This window comes from Pyrgilauda ruficollis, unplaced genomic scaffold (genome assembly GCF_017590135.1).
Source record: "Pyrgilauda ruficollis isolate IOZ18807 unplaced genomic scaffold, ASM1759013v1 scaffold66, whole genome shotgun sequence".
In the NCBI taxonomy this organism is placed as follows: Eukaryota; Metazoa; Chordata; class Aves; order Passeriformes; family Passeridae; genus Pyrgilauda; species Pyrgilauda ruficollis.
Window position 1 is genome coordinate 4,338,788 of NW_024528377.1, and position 21,369 is coordinate 4,360,156.

General features: G+C 35.5%; 1 protein-coding gene across 1 annotated transcript in view; it reads right to left on the minus strand.

The window, feature by feature from the left end:
* The window catches only part of PLCZ1 (phospholipase C zeta 1), a 44,338-nt gene that overhangs the window by 10,720 nt on the left and 12,249 nt on the right, over positions 1–21,369 (minus strand). The window contains exons 5-9 of the mRNA XM_041484501.1: positions 20,577–20,721; positions 18,603–18,758; positions 9,940–10,161; positions 7,714–7,870; positions 6,490–6,606 (exon numbers count right to left, since the gene is read on the minus strand). Coding sequence (XP_041340435.1) covers positions 6,490–6,606; positions 7,714–7,870; positions 9,940–10,161; positions 18,603–18,758; positions 20,577–20,721 — 797 coding nt within the window. The remainder of the gene's footprint in view (positions 1–6,489; positions 6,607–7,713; positions 7,871–9,939; positions 10,162–18,602; positions 18,759–20,576; positions 20,722–21,369) is intronic.

Here is a 21,369-nt window from a genome sequence, read left to right on the forward strand (position 1 = left end):
GGCTGAGCAACATCTTTCTGCAAACAACCCTGAATTTCTACCCAGTGTTTCATTTTAGCTTTGCTGAATTCAAGAGCAGAACTGTCAATAACATCCTTTGTACTGTTGTTTTATGAAACAGTATGAATTTAATGCATGTATGGAGAGAGATTTAAACTGACAGTTTATTTTGGAAAGAAGCCTAAATGAGCTTGCAGTGAAACCGTCTGAGCAGTACATAATCTTGATGTGTGGTTTTCATGGGGCAGTAAAGGCATCTGAAGTTTAACACTGTGTACATTAAACTTTCTCCTCAGTCCTTTCATTATGCACCAAAAGCCTTTTAATACTGACTCAAAATCAAAGCAGCACAGGAAAACCTGGACTTGGGGAATAACCTGAGCAAAGGAATTTCTCAGAGTGATTCCTGCACCTGAAATGGATTCAAGTTTTCCTAGAACCATGAGGCTAAATCCCCTTCAGATCAGAGTATTTCATACTCAAATCATCTTGCAAAGCACCAAAGCTGCCATGGCTGTCCCAGGAAGCCCCAGGTGAAAATAATACAGCAAATGGAAGAAATAGCCTAGTTCCAAAAAAGATCAACTATTCCCTAATACACAGAGCAATACTATTTTTGACCCCAAATCTCTGTATCACATGCAGATAACTGAAGTCAGTCCCATCACAAATTGCAGGACTAAAGACATTCTAAATATTCATATACAGCACCTTCCATAAGCACCACCATTCAAGACATAATTGATTTACAGACTAAAAGCAAAAGCTTTTAAAACTAAAATGAGCACTGTAACTATGATTTGAAGAGAGTTGAGGAAAACTGCACATCTTTTGTGTGTAATCCTGCCTCATTAATATTCCTAGTGGGACTTTTAAATTGTAATTTTTTTTTTTAATTTTTTGTTCTTTGCTTCCTGGTTCTATTAGCTATATTGCAGCCATAAGGTTTAATGCATTTTCCCATTCAAATGGGAAGATTTTAAAATGGATAAGGACACATTTGTCACCAATTTTTCTTAAAATGAATTACTTAATTGCATTTTATGCCATTTAAAAATGCATCTCAAAATGTATGAATTTTATGCCATTTCAAAAAATATCATAGGCAAAAAGCACTCAGTGCTGTCTCCATGATTCACCTCACTCATTTGAATCTAAAGAGATTTAATAGATCACACTTTTGTCAGCCTTATTGCCTCCCTCTCAGCTCTTTCCAATTGTCTATGCTTTTAAAGTGGGCCACTCCCAATGAATGCAACAAAAAATCTATGCCTTAGATATTCAAAATCTGAACTGAATTCCACACAGCCTGGGAAATACCACTGAAAACAGGCCTGCATCCTAAAACTCTGGAATGCTGCCATTGGCTGTGAGATGATCAATGTACTTGGCTTGGAGGACGCTGCTTTCACTGCCCATCAGCACTCCAGGCTGGCCATGGACTGTCCAGGCTTTCTTCTCACATGCAGGTCACAGCTGCACTCAATCCATCACTGCCCAAAGTTACAGAAATAGCTCAGAAGTCCAAGAAAGATGGAGGGAGACTATTTACAAGGGCATGACATGACAAGAGGGGGTCTTTGTGTCAACCCGTGAATAGGTGAGACCCCACACAAACTTTATGGACAAGGACTTTGGTCAACCAGACCAAAAATAAAGAAAATAAACCCTTTTTTTCTACCACAAATAAAAGATATACAATGATTGGTTCCCTTACAAGACAGAGCAAGCTTCTATGGACAGTATAAATTTTGGCATACAAAGTCTCACCTCTCTTCCTGGCAAAAAAAAAAAAAAAGTCAGAAAATCAGTCAAACTGTAATTTTTTCCCTTCCCTAACAGACTCTGAATTGTGTTATGCTTAATGTTAATTTCTGGCTTTATTTTTCACTAACACATTTTGAAATGATTGTTTTTATTCTACAGAAACTTGATTTATGAATGACTTACAACATGAGGGAGGAAGAGAGACTGTTCTTCTGGGAGCAGAATAAATGCAGAACTGTGACATAACATGCTTATAATGCCTTTTTTGCATTGTCTTTGGGCCAATTTAATACTGTGGCTCCAAAGATACTGTCAAAAGAAATGTGAAGAATTCAGTCATACAGTTCATAATTGCTGACATGGTTCCTACCTAATTACAAGTAGTTCTACTGGAAAAAAGATGTCAGGTGATTAAGAGTCATCCATTGTCCAAGTATATCTGCAAAGGGTTTAAATAGGGATTGTCTCTCGTGAGGTTCTCATGGGAAAAGTACCTAAAGTATTTCTGATAAATTATCACATCTAAACATCTAAATTGATTTTTGCTATCTAATTAATGTGTCAGTCTGAAAGTCACACTTTAGTGTAAGTCTGAGCATCTTTTTGTTGTCATGTGGCCAATTTTAGACCTGAAAATTTTCCGAAATAATTTTAAAAATGTGTTTAACTTGCGATTCTTGGCAGCACAGTGAATATTATCAACTTCCCTTTCCTGTTTTAGTCTGAGTCACTGACAGGTTTTAGAAGAAGATCTGCAAGGACTTCAGAAACAATTGTGTCCTACAATTTTTTTTTCCCATCTTCTTTTAAAATTTATTAGACTCCACATAAATTATTTACTATTCTATTGGTTGTCTGTAGTGAAGACAGCTGGAAAAACTGATAAAATGGAATTTCAATGTTTCTTTGCTTTTAAGTGAAATTCCAGTATCTATTACACACACCAAAAACTGCCTAAAACCAAGCAGGCTGCAGAGCAGCCCAAAAGCTTTCTCATAAACCTGGCAGCAGACACATTTCTGCAGAAGGAACATGAAACCTTCATTAAAAATGACTCCCAGCATTTGGAACCATTCCAAAGGAAAGCTGAGTGCATTTGGAGAGCTTCATCTGTTGAATCATATTGTCCCACCTATCTTGTAGATGTCTACACTTGAATTAGTTTTACCACTTCACTCTTAGTGAGGATCAAATCAATGAACTTCAAGGGACAACATTAAAAAAAAAGAAAGTGTTCCTCTAGTTTTCACTTCCAAAGGAGGCATTTTTTGGCAATTAAAGCCATAGAAGACAGCAATAATATAGTTATTGACACAGCACCCAAGCAGGGTCAGATCTGAGTCATTTTGATTTGCACAGGTGAGGCATACCAAAATTAGTTGGTTTCTTTTCTCTTGGTTGCTGATTTAAATGAGGTTTAAATCAGAACTAGTTAGAGAGCTCTCTATCACTCCTGTTTTCATGCATTATTTTTTCCCATATTTTGTTATATTATTGCACACAAGATTGAGCCACAAAACAGATGTGACAAAATTGCCAAGCTGCATTTCAGTGTCACAGGCCAAAACAAAACCTACAGTAAGAAAAAACCCATCATCCAAGTACAACTTTCACAGCAGCATATAAATTTTATGCACACTCCAAAAAGCACATATGGGATCTTCTGAAACAAAATTCTGTACCTGCCACAATGTGGCTTTCTCCTGTAACTTATGACATGCAATGGTCATTCCTGTAGAGTGCTTTGATACATTTATAACATTTCCTATTGCAAGTAAATGCCATATTCAAAAGGATATTTGTCTCTTTTTTTATTTTCACTGAGGCTCTCTTTTGTTTCAGATTTTTTGTTGTTTTCTTCAGATGATATAAAACAACTGATATCAGTTTATTTAAATAACTGTCCTGAGTTTTCTTTCCCTGCATAAATCTTTTCATTTCATTTTATTTACTAAAGAAAAAGGAGACATGGATACACCAAACCAGTTCTTTCCAGTGCCTCACTGCAGCTGTATGCAGAAGGCATACTAATTTTCACAGACTATGAAAAGTGGGTTTTTTTTTTTTTTCACAAAACCTCCTGTTCTTATGAGTCTCCATTTTCAGAGAACAGACAGGGAGTGCACAGTGATATCCAAAAGCTATTTTGTGGAAACTCTGTACTTTTCAGTGAGGTTTTTAACTTGCCTTCCTCTGGAAATTAGGTTTACACAATTACATGTCTTGTCCTCATCCCCAACAAATCTTGAGCCTGTTGGACCATTTCATCCTGCTTTAGCTGAGTGCCAGCCTGCTCCAAGTTAATATGTTCCAAGCAATTTAGAGAAAATTGCTGGCAGGGTACAGAAGAGAGACTGTTTTGGGTCCATCACTAAAGGGAAGTGAAGGAATAACTCAATTCTCATAATTACAAGCTGCAGAGGCCTGGCAGGCAGTAGTATATGTAGGTTTGAACAAAACTTATTATATTTGCTTTGTCCAGCCAGAAAAAGTTATGGATGGATGTTAAAGGAACTTGAAGGCAAGGTGTGGGGAGGAGAAGGGAGGTAAGAAGGGGAATAGGTGGCATAGGGAAAACCTGATTCCTTTGAAGAGTTTTAGGGAAGTGGTAGAAGGGATCTGGAGGGATCTCTTCTGTGCAGGGTGTGTAAAGTACACACAAGAGTGTGTGAATTATAGAGACATGGGACAGACACAAAAAATCAAAACTGTGTTAAATCAGTGGAAGGCCATCAGCAGAATATTCACTGAGATACACTCACTTTGGGAGTTGCATTGTGAAGAGCAGCTATATTTCTGCCAAACAGTTATCTAAAGCAGATTAGGGAATTAAGAATAGATCTAACATAGCTTGGAAATTGTATATGTGGAGAATTGGTTCGAATCAGCCTATTCCCATGTGAAAAATGGAGGGGTTTTTAAGTGAAGATGCAAATGAAGTGACCAAGAGGGCAGATCTAACCACTTCCTGCATATTTTTAATTCTTCCAGGAAGGGGCCCAAACCCCCTGTGCACCAAAAGTCATATGTTTTGCCTACTAATATTTAGAATGACTTCTCATTAAAGTATACTCTGAGTAAACAATCAGTGTAGTAATTTTGAAAGACTTCAGCCCCGTCTGTGATCTAACAAATGGCTATTCTTTGCAGAGATAAGTGTGGAGATTTACAGGCCAGAAAGAAAACTAGTAAATTGCATTATGATAAAACTGGGAGATGAATTCAATTTTAAATTAAGGACCCCTGGCTAGTGCTTCCTCTACACATGAAACAAATTTACTAGTTTTTAATGGCAAGATAGAGTGTAGATAGCAATGATAGCATACTGAGAGTGCAGCACTCCAGGTAAATAATCCAGAAATTACACAAAGTGTGGATGAACCACAAGGACAGAACATAGTGAAACCAATTTCACACAGTGTGGGAATGAGAAGATACTTGGATAGTCCAGCCCAAGTCCAGATCTGTACTGCATTTAAGCATTTATAAGGACGCAGAAACAAGTAAAAATTATACTAAATAGTAATTTTTGTAGTCCTTGTGGAGTTATGTAAAACTCTACCCCAAAATAACAGTCAGGATGGAGAAGGTACCTTGTCACAGAAGATATATGGGGAGCTGAGAAAGGAAACAAGTGGAAAAGGCAGCCTGGAACAAGGGTGACATGAGGTCCAGGGCCCTACAGGCAGAGTGAAACCTGTGCCTGTCCTTGGATGAGTGTGTATTTTAACATAACAAGGTGAATCCAAACCTTTCTCCTCAAAACTGATGCCTATGGCAAAGTGCCCTGCTCACCCCACAGCCTCCCTCAGGTGGCCTTGGCCAAGACTCAAAGACGAGATATATTTGTGGATACAAAAAAAAACCCAAAAAAAAACCCAAAAAAACTAATCTGCTCTACTTTACCTAGGGCTGAAAAAGTTGTAGCAGGCAGACATAGAAAAATATTCTGTAATGAGAATCTTTCAAACTGAAGAACAAACAGATGAAGGTAAAATTGTCTCTAAAGCCATTAAAAAGGACAAAATGCTTGCAGGTAAGAGGTTTTTCAAAGCCTGCTGGGTACAGAAGTCACGCCATGCTTATTTTTAACAAATTCAAAGTAATAACTTTCAATGAAGAGGAGCAGAAGTAATCGTTATTTTGTTGCTCAGGAAACGAATATGTTTTGCACTGGGAATTAAGATGCTAAATGTATGTTGCATTTATATAAAGGCTGGAGGCTCCCAGCAGCTCCCAGCAGAACCTGGGTGTGGTGCTGACCAAGAAAGTTTGAGTGATTCCTTGTGCAGCATATCCTGCTCTGGGGATTTTTGGCACTGCTGTCAATTGTTGTGCTCACATCTGCACCTGTGTCACTCGAGTCACAGGAGCCACTGAAAACCCAGAGACCCCTCAGAAGAAACTTCCATTGCTGTGTAATGGCAGCTTAAAAATGCTGAATTTGTGCTTTTTTTAAGATCCAATTTAAAATGTTTTTTTAAAGAAATTAATAAAATATAATAAATTCAACGTCTGGATAAATGACAGCTATTGAACACAAAGTGATATTTACAATTACCAGGTATATGTGGGTTAAAGGAAAATTTTATATAACAAAAAATTAAAATAATGCCACTGGGGGAAAATATGCAGCCTATATAAAACCAAAATACTATAGTAAGCAAGAAACTCTTGTATTTTTAAAACCTTGACTGCAATAGTCTCTGCAAGGATACATACCCATTTGACACCCTATATTCCAGAACTCTTGAGGATTATAATTTGAAGAGCTCATTCTTGATCCTTTGGGGTAAATTCTTGTAATAAATCTTGTGGTATGTGAAATAAACTGGCTAGCTGATAAACAGAAGGATAAAATCTTGGTAAGAAAATCTTTTTTATTAAAGAGGTCCAATATGAATATATAATAAAAATGCAGTCATCTGATCCAGCAATTTTTTTACACAATATTATATCAATGTATTCTATTTTAACATTAATATATGGACCACTCTGAGCTATGCTTAAACTCTTATTTTGAAACCTTAATATTTTCTGTGTATTTGTATCTGATAGTATTTCTGTATATAGTGCAGACTTTTGTAAGAAGTTCATTAACCAAAAATCATTTCTTCATTGAAATATTCTGTTTCTTCAACTTTTTGCAGGGTAATTATATGATTTCTACACTAAAGCCCACTGTGTTCTCATGGGAAACTAAGACACAGAACAGGAAACTGCACAAAAGTTTTGTCATGCTATAGTAGCTCAAAATGAAAAAAAAAAAATCATCTCTAGATGATCTTGGCTTGTTTGCTGTTAGTAATGTGCTTGGAGATTGTTTCCCCACAGGTGATTGTTTCATTGGGTTTCTGCTGTGAGTTGTTTTAACTCAATGGCCAGTTGGGGCCAGGCTGTGTCAGGACTCTGGAGAGAGTCACGAGTTTTCATTATTATCTTTTTAGCCTTCTGTAAGTATCCTTTCTGTATTCTTTAGTATAGTTTAGTATAGTATTCTTTAATATAATATAATATCATAAAATAATAAATTATCCTTCTGAGACCATGGGGTCAGATTCATCATTCCTTCCTTGCAACGAGGGCACCCCGCAAGTACAATAGGGAGAAGTGAAATTTATTCCACACTTTTTCAAGTACTGACTGAAATTCCTAAATGATTTGGTGCAGAAAACAATGAATCAAAAGGCAGACATACATTTTGTAGACTGTGTTAATATTTGTTCATATAAAAATACATAGAATTAAAACAAGGTTGTATTTCAATTTTCCCCACAAAACCAACAGAAATAATGCTATGCAAAGCACATTTCTAAAACAGTGTTATACAAAGAACCAAATAAAATCAGACAGCAGTTGTTTCATCAAATTTTAACCCTTCCAATGCCTAAGCAGTGAACCACAGCAACAATGTAACTTTTAACTGATTAACTCAAAAGAAATTACCTGAAACTCTTGCAAGTTTTCGTGCTTGACTCTCTCCAATGGAATTATTTTCATAGCACTTCTGATGCTGCTGGGAATGCTCAAAGCTCACAAATTTCTGAGATTTGGTATAAACCACAAGGTCTGACAATGCAAGGGCAATCCTTGTCTTCCTCATCTAATAATCATCAGATGAATAATGGAATAAAAAAAGTCACAATAATGCATACTTCATTATTATTAATATTAATAATTCACAGAAACAATCATTTTGGATGCATAAAGCATGAGAAAATATGTCACAGTTAATGAATTTAATAAACATGACCTTTAATAGTGAGATTTGATCTACTGAGAGAAAATTGAGGTTATTTTGTCCATGTTCATCATAGTAATCATAGGGGGAGTGAAGAGATGCTTCCCAGCAGAATGTTCTTCTGCAAAGCTTTACAGTTTTTCTTCTTCTAAGACTGGTTTGGAATAGCATCATTTTTCAGGGCTTTTAACATTACTCCTTAAAAATATACCTCCAACTTTCTATTTGTAAATATATGAAGTACTAGAAAAGACCAACAGCATAAATTCATTTATAAAATGTAGAATAAGGGGAAAATATTACACTGTGCCAAGCAAATTAGTCAAAGGCATATTCTTCTAAGCATTGTTGTGAAGTCAGAAAAACTCTTTTCTTCTTGAATAAGGTCGAAAATTCTCACACTAAAATCTTAATTAGTCTTGCTCCATTACCAAAACAAGCAAAAATGACTGAAATTTTACCAGGGTCTTCTCTCTTACATTGTGACCACTTCATTTTCCATAGTATAACTTGTGAGCTAATTGGGGGCAGTAGCCAGCAGAGAGCTGCTGATGCTAATCATGTTTACATTCCATTAAAGCTTCTGAAGGCAAATTCTCATCTGACAAAATAATAGAGATTGCCTCCTCATGGCTCTTAAGCTATGCAAAGTTCAAGAGTATTAATTATTCTGGGGCTATGTCCCACGAGGAGCAGTAGGAGTCTACTGCCATGGAAATCCTGAAAAATGCAACTCTTTGGAGGCAGGAAAAGCCAGCAGCATCACTGGGGCATCTTCTGCAGTTTCAAATGCTCTCCCACCCTCCTAAAAGTGGGATATCAAGACAAATACTCCAACAGAGTGGGACCCTGGAAACCACTTTCTCTTCTGCCTGTGAAACATGAGCAGATACTTTGTGTTGCTGCTGTTTAAGAGTATGTGGAATCCATTCTTGTCTGTAATATGGTCCTATCAATAAACTCAAAACCTATTGCCTAGAAAGTCGACATTTCCTGTTCAAAGAAGACTCCATCCTTCCTCAGAATTTTTTCTTGCTGTCTCTCCATGTCAGATGGAATGAGAAAGAAGGAAAAACTTTCAGCATCAAATTATATTAAAAAAAGAGACACTGCCTCTCAGCAAGAACACTGGGCTCTGAGGAGCCTTGTCAGTTTAGCCACATTCAGGTAATCAGAGCATGATGTGCAAGAGTGACTGGATTCTTCAGGTGCTGCCTGACATCTTTAAAAAGCTGAACTCTGATGTTCAACCCTGATGAAACAACAGATTTTCCATGGTAGAGAATTATACTTGGTTAAAAAAATAAGTTCAATTTGACTTTCGAAAAGGAGATTACACCAAATTTTTACGCTTCTTTCAGAAATAGTGCTTAATGTTAAGTTTCTACATGATAAATGTAAGAACACCTCTTCAATTCCAGGTGCTGAAAAAATGTTTCAGCACAACCAGGAATGCAAAAAATTATAGAACAGAAGAAAATAGGGGAATTTAGACTGGTAGACTTGGGGAAGAAATAGTTAACTCTGCCTGTTGTCATCAGGAACTGCTATAAATGTTCTCTATACATAACTCCAGGGGGCCATGGCACCAACAAAACACTTGGATAACTTCACCTTAAATCTACTGTGGTACTGAGCACCTGGGACAAGAACAAGACTTGAAAGAGGAAAATGCAGTTGAAGTTCCAGATGGGAGCACAGGGAGGGGCTGCTTTTTAGTTGGATACTAAAATGTGGTCCAGTCTGACTTTTCTCATTAGAATAGGAAAACTCTGAAACCTGCAGCTAAAACAAGTAATTTCCAAATGCAATGATCTTAGTAATTTTAAAGTTTGCCTTTTAAATTTAGTCTCTATTTTAAGATAATATAGTCCTTCTTTAAAAAAAAAAATATCTATGTGTTCTCTACGTTCAATTGAAGCAAAAGTTACCTTGGATTTCTTTTGAGGTGGGGGTGAATATTTCCGATCTCTTCTTCTGGAAGGACTCCTGGTTTCATAAGGTGCCATGTCTTCTGGGTAGTCCTCATCAGACTGAATGTCAGAGTCAGACACTTCCTCTGCCTCACCAACATAGTCCTCCTCCATCCTGAGCATGCTTTGCTCATGTGTTCCAACTTTTTTATTTTTTATCAGAACTTTGAATTTTAATGCCTGTAGAAAAGAGGTTTAACATAGTAACTAGAATTATGTAAGTATTTCATCTCTTGGTGTTATTTAACTCATTTTCAAAGTTGTTTATTAAGTATAATGAAGTGAGCTTACAAAATGAAGCAAAATATATATGAGTGAGGCAGAAACCAAAGCCAAATAAACCAAACAGAATCTGGGGATCAATGTACACAACAGAATGTGACATGACAGGAACCCCATGACAGGAAAAAAGGCTCTCCACAAAAGGCAGATTCTGAAAGTATGAAAAGTAGAAATTTAAGTAAGAGCCAAAGGTGATAGCTAGGCAAGATGTAGAAGGTATATTTTTTACTGTGTGTATATATATACACTTAAAGATGTGTCTGATGTTAGTTAGGAATGGTATAGGAATGTTTTGATCTATCACTGAGGCTGCAGGAAATTCATTATTTGGTTTTTTTGTCTTGTGTACCAAATTAAAAGTTTTGTTTACAACTTGTGTTCTTTTACAGTAGATCCTTATGCTGATCTTACCTGGTCAGGGGAACAACAATTTGGTGATTTTGCCCAGTTTTTCTATTTATAAATGGACATCCATAATATATAATGTAAAGGGGGAAAAGCATCTCTGAATTATACTGATTCTAATAATATGGCTTTCATCTATGCAACAGAATACTTTGAGTATATATTTCACTTTGATGTACAAAATTATATTAACAGTAAAGCTGTTATTATATAACAGGTATTCAACTCTACATCTGGACACAGGAGCTGCCAGTGACTGTGGCTCTTGAATAAAGTGATCCTCAAAAATATTCCTTAAATTTCCTATGCTCTAGTGAAAAGGGAGATTACACTGCTGGGAGTATGGCAGGAACAGAGAACAAATAATTTCACAGTAAATGAAAGGTAACTGAAATGCTGTGGTTTAAAGTATCCATTAAGTAAATATGAAACGTGTGGATGATGAAAACATATAAACCCAAAGTTTTATAATGGAAACCAGAGCCATAGGCAAGGACAGAGACATTCCAGTCATTTCCATTGCTCATAATCCCCTTATCACTTCAGATCTTGCGTTGGTATTTTGCCAGGGTGCCAGTGGAATGAGACATCCTATGCCCAATATCTATCAATGCCATGCTGCTGGAAGGTTTGATTAGTCTCTGCACTGGTGACTCAGAATAAGGATGCCCTTTAACATTTCCTTCATTTCTTATTGATGCACTCTTCTTTTTTTTTTTTTTTTCCTGTGATATTTTCAGAAGAGTTTTTAATATGATTAATGCTATCCATATTTTTTAAGAGTTCTGATTTTTCCTTTGCATGTTCATATTTCTCAATATTTAAAAGCAATTCTATCCATCTATTCTGTCAGCAGTTCTATCTATTTCTATCTATGAGCAAATATCTATCTATCTATCTATCTATCTATCTATCTATTTATCTTCAATTCTATCTATCTATCTATCTATCTGTCTATCTATTTTGATCTTGTATTTTGTCTTGCCTCACAGGAAGATTTAATTCTATAAATGAAAAAAAAAACCCAAAGAACTGGTATACAGGGGAATAAAAATCTTTTTACAGTTACATTACTGCCTCCTATATGCAAACTTCTTTAAATCAGAAAAGACCATAGAATGAGCGTGTGTAGTTATATAAAAATGGGTCATGATGTTTTAAGTCAGTCTCTAAAATTCTGTTTACAAGCTGTTAGCGAAAACATAAACACCCTGAGGTAGGAGGAGTTTTTTTGAGTTTTTTTTTGTTTTCTTTTCTACAAAGATAGCATTTTTAAATCACTGCTCTTTTTAGAAACAGTCATAAAAATACTCCAGCAATATGAAAATTTGTTGATTTTTGGCCAGAAGCAAATTCCAATAATGGTTACCCCAAATCATTGAAAGTGAAATATAAAGTGAAAAAATGACATACCAAGGATTTTGTCTGACCCTCAAAGATCTTCAAAAAAACTTACAACAAATGTATGGTTACAAAATCAGTGACTGTAAAATCTGAGTTCTTTAATTGGTAATCAGCACTGCTAAGCATGTGACACCTTTTTCTGTCTGTGTCCAACTATTCCAACAGAGCTGAAAAGCCTTTTAATGAGCTGAAACTCTGAGCATTCACTAAAACTTCTCCTTTCTAGTTTTATTATGAAAGGCAAAACATGTTAAAAATAAATTTGCTGTTTACTTCTATATAAACTATAAGCATACTAAAAAATTTAAATATGTAAACATAACAGGTCTTCCCTAGAGCACAGTGGGACTTGAAGGCTGGCATAAGGAAAAGCCTCAAAGTACAATCAACTGGAACAAATATTTACATAATTAAATGAGCAAAACTTTTTTCTTGTACATTCTGGTTAATGTGATGTACAACACAAATCAACTGAAGCAGTGCCAAGTTTCCAAGACAAAAATCGCGAGCACTTTGGATCAAACAAACCCACCTATTGATCACTGTGATTATGTAATGTAAAAATTCACTCCCCAGAAATGTAAGGAATAAACCCTGGATTTGAGATACAAGTATTAAAAAAAGAATAGCTTCTCCTGTTTAAATTTAGCTTGTTCTCCCTTCTCTTCTCCTGACCAGCTGTAGGTGCTTAGTTAGAGGAATATCAAATGCTAAAAATCTTGCTAAATAACAGGGTTAAAAATCTCTTCTGAGTTTTACATAATATTCTATTTCAAGAGTTGTGTTGCTGCAAGATTTAATTCTATAAATGAAAAAAAAAACCCAAAGAACTGGTATACAGGGGAATAAAAATCTTTTTACAGTTACATTACTGCCTCCTATATGCAAACTTCTTTAAATCAGAAAAGACCATAGAATGAGCGTGTGTAGTTATATAAAAATGGGTCATGATGTTTTAAGTCAGTCTCTAAAATTCTGTTTACAAGCTGTTAGCGAAAACGTAAACACCCTGAGGCAGGAGGAGTTTTTTTGAGGTTTTTTTGTTTTGTTTTCTACAAAGATAGCATTTTTAAATCACTGCTCTTTTTAGAAACAGTCATAAAAATACTCCAGCAATATGAAAATTTGTTGATTTTTGGCCAGAAGCAAATTCCAATAATGGTTACCTCAAATCACTGAAAGTGAAAAAGTTAAAAAATTACATACCAAGGATTTTGTCTGACCCTCAAAGATCTTCAAAAAAACTTACAACAAATGTATGGTTACAAAATCAGTGACTGTAAAATCAGAGTTCTTTAATTGGTAATCAGCACTGCTAAGCATGTGACACCTTTTTCTGTCTGTGTCCAACTATTCCAACAGAGCTGAAAAGCCTTTTAATGAGCTGAAACTCTGAGCATTCACTAAAACTTCTCCTTTCTAGTTTTATTATGAAAGGCAAAACATGTTAAAAATAAATTTGCTGTTTACTTCTATATAAACTATAAGCATACTAAAAAATTTAAATATGTAAACATAACAGGTCTTCCCTAGAGCACAGTGGGACTTGAAGGCTGGCATAAGGAAAAGCCTCAAAGTACAATCAACTGGAACAAATATTTACATAATTAAATGAACAAAACTTTTTTCTTGTACATTCTGGTTAATGTGATGTACAACACAAATCAACTGAAGCAGTGCCAAGTTTCCAAGACAAAAATCGCGAGCACTTTGGATCAAACAAACCCACCTATTGATCACTGTGATTATGTAATGTAAAAATTCACTCCCCAGAAATGTAAGGAATAAACCCTGGATTTGAGATACAAGTATTAAGAAAAGAATAGCTTCTCCTGTTTAAATTTAGCTTGTTCTCCCTTCTCTTCTCCTGACCAGCTGTAGGTGCTTAGTTAGAGGAATATCAAATGCTAAAAATCTTGCTAAATAACAGGGTTAAAAATCTCTTCTGAGTTTTACATAATATTCTATTTCAAGAGTTGTGTTGCTGCCTTAAACACTGATATAGGGCGAAGACGCAGCACCTCCTGTGAAGTCTAACACGGGGAAAGCTTTTGAGACAATGACAAGATTTGTTAAGTACAACTGTTAAAAAAATCTGACACCAGCTATCTTTAACAATTCAAAAGAATCACACTTAGTGAAGCGTGAATGGATGTCTTTGTGGCAGCCTTATAAATCACAATTATCAAGATACTTTAAATCAATACTACCAGCAATGTCTGAGTTCTGAGAAAACTGATATTAATTATATCAGGAGCAGCATTTTAGCTACCTCATAACAAGTTTTCATACAGCACATTTACCCAGTGAGAAGCACCCTACCCTGAAAATTCCCCTTCTGTATTGTGCTCTGTAGTAAACTTCAGGCAAGCCTAGTCCAAGGCAAAACAGCTGTGCTACTGCTGAGATGATATTCTACACAGGCAGCTAAATCTCTGGATGGATTGGAAAGAAATCCAAAGGATGATTGTGGAGAAAGATGGTTGCAGGTTGGCCAGGATATTAAAACAGTGTGCTCAGAGTCCTCATGGCACAGATTCCTTACCAAAGTTCAGTCTTCCAAGAAGATACCTTGCCCAACAATCTGATTTTCATACACCAAATGAACCATCGACACAAGACCTGCCTGGGTGATGATATAAAATATGGCAATGTCTTGCTTTTGGTTACAGGGAAGCTATTAACAACAGATAATAGCTGTCACATGTTTACCACATTTCTGGGAAAAACATGTTCCCTCAAGAAGAGTGCAATGCCTAAAAATAGTGAAGGAATTAGATGAGCTTTCTGTAAGTACTCAGTACAGCCTAGAGAGTCCAGAAATTTTATGAGTAACAATACTGATTTTGTTGGGTTTTGGTTTTTTTTAGGTCATCACCAAGACTTACCACATTCTCATATCTTTCTTCTTATTTTTGTAAAGAATAGATACCATAGACTGATTGAAAGGCAAAAGAGTGATTAGAAATGTTTTGACTTGCTAAGAAGCAAAGATATTTCTGATGCAAAGACTTGGTCAAGACATTTGCATATTTGTAATTGCCAGATTAAATAGGGATAACTGAACATAACTGAAGCAACAGAATTAGATATGCTAAAGCAGACTTGATCTTAAATTTCTCTATGAAAACCCTGTGTAGAGAAAGTTCCTTTGTATACTGAGTAGATAAAGGTGAAGAAAAGTGGGAAGAATGAGTCCTGGTTTATGGGGTTAGCTGGTTTTCCCCATAATAGCAGAATTTAAAATGCCCATAGCCCATAAAGTTGTACTGGAGACCCTCTATTGATCTTTCTCAAGGAGATCATTAAATAGATCCTTTTATTTGGACAGCACAGGTTTAACAACCATAGGGAAGCCTTGACAATCCTGGCCAGAAATGCTTGTGAGCCACCACAATACAGTAATTGATCTTGCAGCTGTGTGGTAAACATGAAAGACAACTTGTAAAATCACAGTAGCTGCCACTTCACATTCAGTTAATCACACATCAATTCCAACTTTGTGACAGGAAACCTGCAAATAATAAAAGTTTCCTAACTATGTGATATATATATCCTGTCAGCAGTGTAAGGCAGTTCAATGCACCACAATGCAAAATAATTGAGGAAAAACCTTCATCAAAGCAATGTGTTTATATTCTTTTCTGTGTTACATTGGATGCCTACATGTTTCTTTCAATTGCTGTCAAATTTCTTCGAGAGGAAGGACACAGCAGGGTAAATGAAACCTTATCTTTTCCAACATATGTTTTAACATAAATTTTTGATATTTTCTAAGTTCATCTATGAATTGCTGCATAAGACAATTCATTCCTTCACTTTCTATCAGCACATCACCAGGAGTGCTGGTGCAATCAGCAGGGATGTCTGGCACCAGTGAGTGGTGTCAAATCTAATTTAGTGCAGGAACTGACTCAAAGGACCTGATATTCCAGCGAATATTAAAGGAAGTTCATGAAGTCTCTTTAGAAGCATCATGATGGCCAAGACTGGGGGCAGACAATGTTATCAGGTCTGTTGCTTTGCGGGGCAAAACATCTGCTCTGGAAAGAGGTAGAATAGATAGGTGAAGCTTAAGGGCAGCCTCAGTTTCTCATGGGATAAGGTATGTGTGAAAGAAAGAAACAGAGCAAAAGTCTTCTCTTTCCTACATATGTAAAGGAAGAATTGTGTGTTGAGTTGCTACAGAATACAGGAATTGCAGGGAATTAACAATATCAATATAGTCTGCTGGAAGTGTGAATATGTGACTGAGGACAAAAAATTAAAAAAACTTCCTGAAATTTTCACATGAAGCAAATGTTGGGAAAAGCAGAGAGACAAGTGTTCAGTGATCCTACACTTTTATTTTCTGGTCCCCCATATGATTTTCACTTGGAATTACAATGGTAGGAGACCTCATTGCAACGAGGTCCAAGGAACCTCCTAAGAGTGGGTTTGTTCCTCATTTTAACTTCCACACATACACAGTCACCTCAGTTAACAAAGGCATGACTCAAGATCTACTTAAGGAAGGAAGTAGAAGATTGACCATATAAGAGAAGAGAAAATAATTTCCATGGAAGTCTCCAAAACCTAAAAGGAACCTGTAACAGGGAACTGTTTCTCTGAAGTGTTTTGAGAAGCTGTGTGGTTTCCCATTTCATGTACACACAAGAGATCCATTTAATTCTGACCTTGAAGAAGACTCAGATGGCTTTTTTCCCCTATTCTTGCTCATGCTCCATCTTGAAAAAAAGTGGAGCTGTAAATTGTATACGTGACAGCTTTTTTCTTTCACAATAACTGAGAATCCTTCCCATAAAGAACATTTTAAATTCATCATTTATGATTCTGTAACACATCCTTTGAACAGCTTAAGTAAAGCAGTCTGAAGACTAAATTCAAAATTTGGCTTTCTAAAATCATAATAAATTTACCCAGGCCTTGAAAATGCACAAGGTCCCAAGCTTTAAAGATGTGATGTCATTAAACTCCTTTTGAACATGGACCAAAAGTTGTTCTTTAAAAAGATGCCAGCCAAAGTCAAAATTACTACTGAGTTTACAAATTCAGTCATAGATACATATTTCCATTGCTAGGTAAAATCCTACTGATTTTTCTTACATGATCAGAACATCTGGGAGAAATGGAGATGATCCTAATTTATGTTCATTCTCAAGATCATAATTTATTAAATTCAAAATTTTGTAACAAGCTGAGGACAGTGGTGTTATTTAGGCAATCCTTTCACCTTGCACAGATGGGAAATATGTCTCAAAATACTTTAATATGCTAAAAGTTCAGGAGAATGAATCTCACCTGACAGCATTTCCACACTTATAGACCCAGCAATCCATTTGCAGGCAAAACTCTACAGAGCTGACTCATGAAAACTCTATGCTATGGAAATATATAGTATTAATTCCCTATATCACAGTAACCATATGGTGAGGAACATATATAATGGAAAGTAATATTTTTAAGTGATTCAGTGATTCCCTGTTCACTGATTTTGTGCTTTCTTCAGAGGACATATGACCCTTGGACATCTCCTACACTGAAACCAGCCGTGCTTTCAGAAGCTTTAAAACAAGCTCTCCTGTTTGATATAGTTTATATTTTTAACTAATTGAAAAAGCAGGTTTTAAGAATTCAAAATTATATTGGACACCGTGATGTAAAAAAAAAAAAAAAAATGCTACCAAAACAAAAAAAAAAAAAAAGGTGGAGAAATGTGAATATTAAATAAATTTGTAACAACATTGTTAAGGAAATATAAGAATATGGTAATACTTCAACACATCTTCTGGACAGATTGCTTCAAAAATATTTTTTCTTGACACATCCTTTGAAAATTACAACCTTTTGTGTGTTGTTTTTCCTTATGACAGTACTTCCCACATTTTCATTTGCATTTTTTTTAGCTACTGTAAAAAAAAGTGTCAAATATAGCTATCACTAGCAACAGTGACTAGCCTAACAAAGTATTTTGTATGTATGCATGCATTTATGCTACGAGAGATTTTTAAAAAAATTGTCCTTCAAAGAAAATTATGTGCAAAAACTGGAACAATGGAAATTTATTTGTTTTAGCTTGCAATACAATTTTCAACACCCATGTAATTGCCTTTTCTGAGTTCATATCCCAGGGGTCTCAGGCCACCATCTGAGGAACACTGTCTTAGGGAGAAACACGCTGACAAAGAGAATGGCTTTGCAGGAGTAGAACACCAAGAAAAAGCTTCACTGTTCCTCACTGTTACTGAACAAAAATATGCTGGTTCCATTTCAATAACATGTTTAAATTTCAGGAATTTCCTTCAATTCAAGCAACAAAAAATAAATCAGCAGATAACAGATACACCAACATGTGGCATCTTTCCATGGGGCTTTTTTGTGCTGTTTAAATTTCTTTTGTTACTAACTGAAGCCTATTTCTGACACCAGATGTGATCCATAAATTCAGTTCCAGAGGATTAAAAACAAAATAATGAAGAACCCCACATTTTTTTCCATTTCTTTCATAGACAAAAATGAAAACTTATTACCTCAGGAGAAGGCAGTTGAGTCATCTCTACCTCACCACCAAGTGGTGTAGATAGAAGTTTGTCACCTAGAATACTTTTCAAGCAGTGTGCCATCACTTCCTGCTGTTTAGGGCTGCAGTGGTTCTCCAAAGATAGTACAAGTGGATAGGCAGATGACTGGAAATATAATTTGGGGATTTTATTATTAATAAATAAAAATAAGAATAATTGCTTTTGCAAAATACCATACAAAAGTCCCCTTGGCAATCTGTATTTACCTTCCTTTTCAAAACACTCAGAATATAGATCAATTGTTTCAGGTTAGTAAGACAATAAAAAAGCTCACATTTGTGGAAAAGAGAAAGCACAATTGAAGAAGAAAAAAATACACCTTCAGAAAGTTAAAGCAGAGCTAGACATAAGCAGAAGTGTAAAAGGAACTGCTTTGTTTTGGTTTTAAAAGATAAAATCAGATCCTAAAATTAAAACTGACAACATAAAGCAGGATTAAATGTCTTTTGCTTTAGTTTGTGACAGATTTTTTGATTGCTTTTCAAGCTGATAGTCTCTCCAAAACTTGTTCAGAAATTATTGCCTCTACATGAACGAGCTATGCATATTTTTTATTTTTCATAATATCACAAACTTTTCTAGGGACAGTCTACACTTTACTCATCACAGTACTCAAGCAAGGGTAACTGAGTAAAAACTAAAGGTAAAAGGTGAAAAAGGGAAATTGAGTAAAAATTAGAAAAAAACAAAAAATGCATCCATTTAAACATATAAGCAAATCTCATAAGCTGCCATTAATACTGGTGGCTACCAAAACCACAGTCTGAATGAAATCTTTGCTCAGGCAGGATCTAAATTGTCAATAAGGAAAACAACATTTTATTTTTTCCTGTCTTTACATTTGTCCTCTGAGCTTTTGTTAAGAGAAGCAAAGCTCAGCCTGCATGGACAGCTGGTGCCAGCCATTACCTATTGTGATTTTATCATCTCGTTGGCACTTGGGCTTGAGAAATGAAGTTTGCATTAGTTAAGCACAATATGTTGTGTATTAGCAAGAATAGGAGAATTATATCCAATGAGTTTGAAAAACGGTGGAATAAAATCATGTTTTTAATTTCACTTTTAAAATCAGAGACTAATTAAGTTGCATATAGAAAACAGAACAGAAAAAACACGACTTCGATTAACACTGAGAAGCTATAAACACATATGTATAAAAATCCACATAAATTTATGATCATGGATGTATGAATTCATACACATAATGCTGGCCTGATTCTGAGATTTATCTTAATAGTCATACAGCATTTCCTTTGAGCAGGAGTTTTGCCAAAAGCCTATACAAAAGCCTGAGAGAGTGCCAAAAACACTCCAGATTTCAGCGCTTTTCCAGAGATAGGCAGAAGGAACATTGCCCTGATGAGTCACCTGACCAAAAAAAAATCAGTAACTTCTAACATTTATCAGGGTCAGCATTCAAAATAAAAAGAGAGGAAATGGAAAACAAAGTCTCAAATTCATCTATTATCCAATATTTTTGTCTATTTCATAAATTCAAACATAGGATATAAGACAGACTGATAGCAGCAGAAGAATAAGTGACACAAAAAACTATAAAAGATATAAAAAAGGAGGCAAACATCAGACCAGTTCTGAACTAGCTCTTCAGTTTATATTCAGTCCTTGTTTAAATGATCTCAGGTGAGAATTGCACCTAAGAAGCTGAGTAAGATCACATGAATCCTTTGCACTAAGTTTGGTGTATATTCATTATCAGGAGAAATTATTATGATTCCTCTAAAAGGTTTTAAAAATACATAAAGAACAAATAGCACAATTGCAGTGCAATTAATTTTAACAATACCCATTGCCACAGGCTCTGTTTCATAATTTTTTACCCTGTGGAATCTATAAGAACTATCTCCCTGGATTAGTTAAATCCACCATTCCAACTTATTTCTGCATACATACATCTATACATACCGCAAATGCATACTTGTCAATCACATGAATGACAGAACGAAAAGGGATTTTGCTTGTTAAAGTGTGACCATGATACACAATAGGTTCATCGTTGTTGCCATCCCAGCAGTCAATCTCCAGGCAACGACATCCTTTCAAGAGAGCACTTCAGAAGAACAAGAGAAATCATTTTACAGCCAAAAGAAAGATACCACACTTTTTTATACAAGTTGCTGTACTTCTGATTACAAGCACAGTGATCAATTACAGAAAAAAAACACCTCATTTTCATCATAAATAAAAAGACATCCTACAGAATTGTACATATATGAGACAGACATACTTTCTATTGTTCATTTTAGGTGTGTTATGTGATAAACTTTGTTAGAGCATTAAAGAAGATGGGATTACCTGAATTATCTTCCTCAAAAGGCTAAAAATGAGGGCCAAAGATTTCAATAAAGGAATTTTGGAATAAAGGCAAATTTCCACTTAAAAGAATGAATATTTCAAATGGTCTTTTGTGTTACTATTCCAAACTTGCTTGCAATTTTGAGAATCACTGTATTTAAAAATCCATTGCACTTAGAGAATCAGGTTGCATTTGGTCTTTACATAAGTCCTTCTCCCCAACCCACATTTCTAAGAGAGAGTGCTAAAGTTTCTCAGGCACTTTGACTTTCCTGCTTTAATTTTAAAATGTTAGCAGCATCCCTTAAATTCTTAGGCTTCTAATATTTGACTTGCAAGTGACTGAAACATTTCTTATAAACTGTTTTACTTAATTACCAATCTGTCTTTTACACGCTGCTTT